This window comes from Cynoglossus semilaevis, chromosome 9 (genome assembly GCF_000523025.1).
Source record: "Cynoglossus semilaevis isolate Cse_v1.0 chromosome 9, Cse_v1.0, whole genome shotgun sequence".
NCBI classification, from domain to species: Eukaryota; Metazoa; Chordata; class Actinopteri; order Pleuronectiformes; family Cynoglossidae; genus Cynoglossus; species Cynoglossus semilaevis.
The window spans coordinates 15,910,881-15,918,695 of record NC_024315.1 but is presented as its reverse complement, the minus strand read 5'-3'; the positions used below and the strand labels follow the sequence as shown (position 1 = coordinate 15,918,695).

The 7,815-nt window shown below is 36.9% G+C and overlaps 1 protein-coding gene across 1 annotated transcript in view; it reads left to right on the top strand.

Moving 5' to 3' along the window:
• The first annotated feature begins 1,758 nt into the window (after window positions 1–1,758).
• LOC103384141 (zeta-sarcoglycan-like) overlaps window positions 1,759–7,815 on the top strand; it is a 46,427-nt gene continuing 40,370 nt past the window's right edge. Inside the window, exon 1 of the mRNA XM_025058704.1 lies at window positions 1,759–2,777. Within this exon, the coding sequence (XP_024914472.1) occupies window positions 2,682–2,777 (96 nt within the window). The 5' untranslated portion in view covers window positions 1,759–2,681. The remainder of the gene's footprint in view (window positions 2,778–7,815) is intronic.

The window sequence follows — 7,815 nt, the reverse complement described above, 5'->3', positions numbered from 1 at the left end:
TCTGCAAACCTTCACACGTATGACTAGAAAAAACAAAAAAAAACTAAAACAAATTGTAACTAAAAAAAATTTAATTACAATTATGTGTGCTTTTTTGACAACATTTTTACAGCACTATTACAACAACACAGATATCGTTGTTTATGCACAATTTAATTGATCAGCAGAAACCATAAGGTTACTGACGTAACCACGAAACGCCATAGGTCGATGACGTCTCAAACCAGGGACCCTGTACGGAGTCTGTTGTCCTCACTGGGAGTTCAGTGAGTTCATACGTTCACACACTTTACTTGGATTCACTTAAATTTGATTTTCTTTGGTATTGTGCTGAATTCCAACTGGCACTCAGACCAGCTCATAAGCTGCTCAGTGAAGGTGGGAACCACGTTCTACAACACATTCTGCAGTAATACTCAAAGGAAACTACGTTTTAAAGAAATTTTGTCTGTGGTCGAAAAGTCAGGGGAACCACTCTTCATACATTTCCCTTTGCAAACTAACTCCCCCCCTCCCCCTCTCTTTATATCTCTCTCTAGGTCTGTTGGCTGACATAAAAGGTTGTGTGAAAAATTACAGCAGTCCTTAATATTAGAAGTGCCTGCAAAATACTTCCCTGGCCTATCCATCACCACAGGGACACGTGGGTCTCTGGTACTTACTGCTGCATGTGTGCGTGTGGACGTGTTTGTGGACACCTGAAAGTCATAGTGATAAACTCGGCGGAACTCTGGCTGTGATTGCTCTGAGTAGAGTGTGTGTGTGTGTGTGTGTGTGTGCATGTAACCTCACATATGGTATTCCATCTAATGGGACTATTTGCCTGTTAACCTTACTGTCAAACTGCAGTTCATTATTGCCCATGCGACCGTACAGAGGACTTTCGGCCTCCCCAGTTGACCCTAAAATGACCCCAAAACATCTGTTACAAAGACCTTTATTACACATGATACTATCAGAGGTCATTTGTTAACTCTGGGTTGGAGCTAAGTGACGGTAAAGCTAACAACAAGCTAAAAAGAAACAAAAATCCAAACTTGCTATATGTATAGCTCCGTATCTCAGTAAATCCCTTAAATTATCTAACTGTTGGGCAGAAAACCAGTCATTTTATGACGGTGCCTTAGTCAAAATCAATTGCCATTTCATAATGATCAAAAAGTATTCAAATGATCGTAAATTGGAAACTAAAACATTTTTGTTACACTCATGATAAGGTCAGTTATCTGAGGGGGTTCATATATTATGTGATCACAGCGTGATAGAAATCTTCTGTTAGATTTATTCTTATGAGTGGATTTTACAAGAGTGCTTTTGAAAAGTTTTACTAAAAGAACTGAAGAAGCCTCTTGGATGAGAGGTGAAACATCTTCTTTGAGAAAGTTTCACGTCCAGTTGCCTAACAGAACTCTTCAGCCTTGACCGTGACCTGGATGACTGAGAATCTTCATAGACAATTCACTAAAAGGTTGCTTCATGTCAGAACTAATCTTCAAAAACAGAGTTTCTTCTAACTTTTCCTGAAAAGATAATTAACACAAACAACGTGTGACATTCTGTTACACTTTTGGTAAGAAAAAGTGAATCGCAGCAATTTTTCTATTTAATACTATGAATTATACATGTATCGATTGATACAGTAAATTCCCAATTAAAAGCGCCATTAAATAAATTGCTGGCATCAATTCATGAATGTCCAAATGCTATAATTATGGATCATCTTGCACAGATGTACATTTTTATTTTAGTATTTAACAAATTAAATGCAAATCACATCAGGGATGCATGAATTAATTTATGATTTCAGTGAATTTCCCAATGCCTTAATTGAGATGTTTCCATTAGTATTTATGGACATTTACTAAAACTGCTGACTGACCGCGCAGTTATAGCACCTCGTTGTATTCACTCCACATACACCAAGAAAAGACACAAGGTAACTGAGTAGTAGTACTATTTTGTTTAACTCCATAGAGCATGAAAGAGAACCCTGACGTTGACAGTAGAGCAGCAGTCATTGCAGAATGAGAATAAAGCACAAGTTGAACTCTTAGATGTTGTAATGTTGTGTTTGGACTTTGGATTTTTATTTAAAAGACACAGTTAGGAGTCCCACTGCTGCACCACAACCTCCACCACCCGCCCCCTCCACTCATTTCTCTACTTTGTCTTATTTGTCTTCTTGACAAGTCCAGGGAGGGTTTTTTCCATTTTCCTTTTTTTTTTCTTTCTTGTAATTTCCTGAGAATGCTCTTGCGCTCCCCCAGGCGTCCGTGACCCCCACTTTGAATACCACCATTATCACATTAATAATATAATACCTGTCAACCATGTCAACTCATTAGTCCAGACACAGGAAGAAAATGCACACATTTATCAATTGGTCTAAATAATTGCTGTTCAAAACCAGACAGTTCTTCTTTTAGTATTGATTATGTGACATTTTCCATCCAGCTGTTGTTGTTTTATTGAACACATTGTAATGTTTCTATTTCCTTGAAATCATACAGAAAGAAGCCTTTTTGTAAAATGATGTTTCTTTAAGATTTCATTTCATTTCACATTGAATCATCCCTCCCCCGTTTCTATTATTTGGAAACAGTAAAACTCAAATCTATTTCTTATAACAATTTCCCCCTCTGTTTGTCTCTGTGTGTTTCATTCTGTTTCCTTAGGAAGGAATGGGAACTCTTCGAGTGACAAAGGAAGGCGTCAGGCTGGAGGGAGTGTCTGAATTCTTACTGCCGTTATACGTCAAAGAGATCCAGTCTCGGAGGGTAAGACAATGGCTCTGCCTTTTTTCTCCTGACGCAGCACACCTTTGTCTGAATCATCACAGCACAACAGCCGAACGCAGTCACATGATTTCTTTTCCCGTTCATGGCGTGTGATGTGAATGGACCTGTACGGTTTCCTTGGGGGTTTAGTTGCTTTAGTTGATGATTCATCAGTGAGCCCTATCTGCACAAACAATGTCTTTCTATTCAGGCATTTGTGGGTTTATGGAGCCGAGCTCTGATGACCAGAACAGTGTAACATTTTCCCTAACAACCAGCACGGGTGTGTCTGTGTGTGTATGAGTGGCTGGGATCTTTATGGCACGGCACATGATGCATTACTTGATGGAGACGGCTATAAAAGCATGGCAGTTAGAGTGTGTCGGACACACGTGCTACCAGGCGTTATGTATGTTGTGGCTCAATAGTGCACAACACAATGGTGGTGATGAGCAGTGTTTGATCATTACAAAAAAGAAACACTATCATGTTCACTCCCGTCACTAATGGCAATAAATACAGTCTGTTATAATGTAGCATTTAATTACCCAAACCTTATTCTACAGCACTGTTTAGTCTACTGTTAAGAATGACACTGCCAGACAGAATTATGGGAACAGAGTGTGAGATGGAACAGACAGCACTTCAACAATACCTAAATAATATTAAATGATTTTCTTTTTACTGAAACCAAGTCCTGAATTGAAGTCTCTATAGAGGCCTCTTTTAAACATTCATACAGACTGTAAAAAAAATCTATAATATAAAATAGAAATAAAACAAAATCTAAAATATACAGTATGATTAATAGGTTGTGTACAGTGTGAAAATTGTCTTTAGATTCTAAGTTAGATATAGCTAAATCAGTTGAATTTGCAGCTTAAATATAATTTGTATGAGTTCAAAATAAATACATTATTCATAAAGAAAACCTGAATCTTAAATCTTTAACTAACATTCATAAAGGATTTCTGTACCTGAATTATCTGTTTGACCTTCCCTCAAACATGTATCAGACTCCACCAACCTGAGGGAGAGAAATAATTGGGTTTTTAGTTTGCTTTTGTACATTTTTCGATCTCAGTGCCTACACCTTTCAGCTTCTAGACATTCACCCGTGTTTGTTCAGCGTATCCACTACTCACTCCTCAGTACTGTTGTAGTATGTGACTGGGGTTTAATGCATTTTGTCCAAGTGATAGTTCAGGTAGTTACTACTCAGAATGGAGGCAGCTTCTAATTTTTGTACTGATAGACAGGAAGGGATGTGTTGTTGTTTTGAACCTGTGGTGAACAGCTCTAATAATGTCTCAATGCATGGAGTTTTTTTTTACTATTTTGTTATTGATCGTAGCCATAAGAAATACTTATATATGAATAATAATAATTCTATAATTCTATTCTATATGAATAACATTTCTCTACATAAATCATGTTTTTGTGTTATGTTACAAAATTCCCTTTTATTATTATTTTTTTTTATTCAGCTTTGTGCCAGTTCTGTTCAGAGCTGTTTGTTGTCTGCTGGTTTTTTTGTTTTTTTTTTCACCACTCAACGCCGTCATCCATAACTGAAGGCTATTGTACCGTGTTGACCAGATTTCTGAAGAATGCAGCAGTGATGAGAAACTTCTTGTTGATGTTCTTGTTAGATTGTCTGTTGGCAGAGAGAAAGAAGTGTAACCGAGGTAACAAAGATTATGGCACTGCTGAGCCTAAAGTGTCTGAACTTGAAGATGTTTATTTTCGCCTATTGCCTTATTTCTAGTCAGCAACGAAGCAATAAGTAAGTCTTGTAGTCAATACATCGAGAAAAATACAGTTAATTATGAGAAAAAAAATGTTTTTTATCAGTTTTTTTTCTTTTATTACCACATTTGAAATACTTTTGCGTTTGAGTTTCCTAAATGTGTTTACATTTGTTTCCATGTCAACAGGAAATCACAGCTTATTGAATGTCATGTCGTTAATATCGACTGTTTTAATGTAAGACCAAAAAATACTTTAGAAATAACAGGAACAACATTAGAGAATTTAATTGCATTTTTTTATTTTCAAAAGTTTGAATTCAATCTGTGTCAGACTAATGAAAAAACACCGTGAACAAGAATGAGGACATTATTTATACCACTGATTCTACTCTAATGTTTTTCCTGGAAGATTACAGTCAATCTCCACATTACCATGTGACTGTTTATCATCTGAGGGCTGACATTAATGGTGTGGCACTCCTCTCACTGTGCTGGTATTACCTTTTTGACATAAATGTATTATAATGTTCACATTAACATGATTAAACTTAAGTCACCTTCATTCCACTGTACTGCTCTCAAAAGGGCTATGAATAATAGAAGGATGATTGACTCTACACCTTGAATGTACAGTATTTACAGAGGGAAATGTGATGAATCACCAGGAATGTAGTAGTTTGAGCCTCACGTGACCTCTTTAAAGTCCCACAGCAGTGTTTTTTTTTTTTTGTTTGTTTGTTTGTTTTTTTCTTGTAATTTCAGCACAGGCTACAAAACACAGCAAATGTGAGAGGGTAATTGCAGCTTTGGCAGTTACACATTTTTTAGTCAGTCTACTCTTTTTCATAAAAGACCAAAAGAAGCTTACTTAATAGTATGACTGAGTATTAGGGCCATGTGAAAAAAAAAAAAAAAAAAACACAAATCAGAGTTTTAAATTTACAAGAAAAATGTCAGAAATCTGCGCCGAAAGTTGTAATGCTATGAAAATAAAGTTATTTGGACACATTTTTAATATTTTAAACATTATTATTTGATATTTATTTTGGATCCGGTCCACGGGCCATCAGTTGATAATCACTGTTCTAAATTATCTCCATGTGTGACTAAGCAGTGGAGCGGTGAACTGACGAGGGTAGAAGACGAATGATTGTATTTGAAAATGTAACATAAAAACGCAAAGTAAATTCAAGAAATCAGATAAGTTTTGACAGACGGTGATTTCCAGTTTCAGGTTGTAGAAGCCACGTCTCAGTAATCCCAGATTTATCTTTTATTATATGTCCATGTAGGAGTTTATTTGCTGTGTGCCATAGTTTGTATTTACTTGGGAGATAAATCCACTGCAACCCAGAGGGAGTGGGATTATCATCAGAGCAGCAGGATGTGCAGTGTAGTTTGTGGCTTGTTTGGTATATTTGAAGAAACTTCGGCTGCAGTATCTGTGTATGTCACTGTTCCTTAAAAGGTCTGTTTTAAGTAGGGATTTAGGATACCAACAGGCTGATATGAGCATAATGACGCAATACTTGTACTTTTAGGTATCATTTTCCCGACAAAATAATACCTGGATTTCCATCAACAACAAATAAGTATTAGCTCTCTGTGGCCTTTAGTAGGGATGGCTCCAGACAACTTTTCTGTGTCTGAAACTGCAACTTAGAGTATCTGTTGATGCCGATATGATTCTGATTCCTTCTCTTGTTCTCCAGCATGCCGTGGGCTGCCGTTACTGACGATGTTTTGATGACCGATACTGATCTTGAGTATAAGATTCAACCATCCATTGCAATTAATACAAGTAAAAGTACAGTATTAGTTGTATGAAGAGGAACCTGTGTTGTCCAGGACCAGGCATCGTCCGGTCAACCATGGTCTAGCATTAGAACTGTATTATCCACCTGTGTTTATTTTTCATCTACATTAACTGTAATTGAAGTTGTACTTCTTCTCTACTTTCTTTTACCCACTTACCTTTGACACTGACCCATCTGCTGGTCACATCCGGTACTGTCATAAAGGTCAGCATCCCTAGTTATGACAATTTTCTCTCTCTCTTTATAACAAAGACATTTCAACAGTGCATCTCTCACCAGTAGTTTTTTTCGGAGTCTTGTTGGCAGTAGCATAGTACAGTACTTTTCATGTCCATTCTTGACAGATGGAAGTTTTTGTAACTCTGTATTCTAAATCCTTCTCTTGCTTTGTCAGCAAGAACAAATCAAATCATTTTTTTCCACAAGTGAAAGCTCAACGGTTAAAGTGAGTTTTATTTGAGGAGTATATCTAAAGGGTAAACCTAATTTCCCCTCCAATTCAAAGGTTTAGAGCATCTCTAACGTCTCTCTCATCCTTCCCTGTGCCATTTTCTGTCCCCGTCTTCTTCCCTTGCTCTCTCTAGTGATTTTGGTCAGGGTTACATTATTCTATATTGGCTGCTGAGAAAAGGCCTTTGCTTCCTTTGGGAGAAAGAAAGAAAAAATAGAAAGGTTGCTGTGGCAGGGTAATTATGTGTAGTGTACAATCATGATTTAAACTTCAATACTATTAGCAAAAAATATTTTAACAAATAATAGTGGGCTAGGGGAACTAAGCATATTAAAAAATAAACATTACACATCTTGAATTTTGAACAAAGTGCCACAGCCATGAGGAAGACTGACAAATGTGGGAATGGGGGAGGTTAGAAGATGCCTTAACTTTATCTTTTTCTGTTTGTCAGCTTTAGATTTATTACTCCCTATCTCTATGCCTCATCCTCTGTGTGTCATCTCTGGGGACCTGAGCGAGCTGAAACTTTTCCAGTTCCAGACCCGTAATTGAATAGCAGGGAGTTCTAATGGAACATTAGGCTGTTACCATTTTGGCAGTGCCTATTGATTTTAAATTTGCAGCATTGTAAACAACATGGGCTAAATGTATAGCCTATATATAGGTTATAATTCGAGGGCTATTGCTGTGAAAGTGTTGCAGTGGAGCAAATCAAATTGTATGGCATCCGTAGCAGTTGGTACATATTTTCTTTACACTGTCAAGGAAAAGTGCAGGTTATTGAGTTACTTTGATTGGCTATTTATTCTGTCCTTTTCTACAATGGAAAAAAGAGGCAAATCCACAGTCGTTTTTTTTTCCCATCACAATCCAATACAGGAATCTTTGACAAACACACCATTCTCGTCACAAAATCATTCGTTTCATAAGTGCCAGGACTGTAGTACTATACATTACCAGCACAACAAAATAATCCTTATGTAGCGCTGAAAACACAATATTTAAATATCACAAAA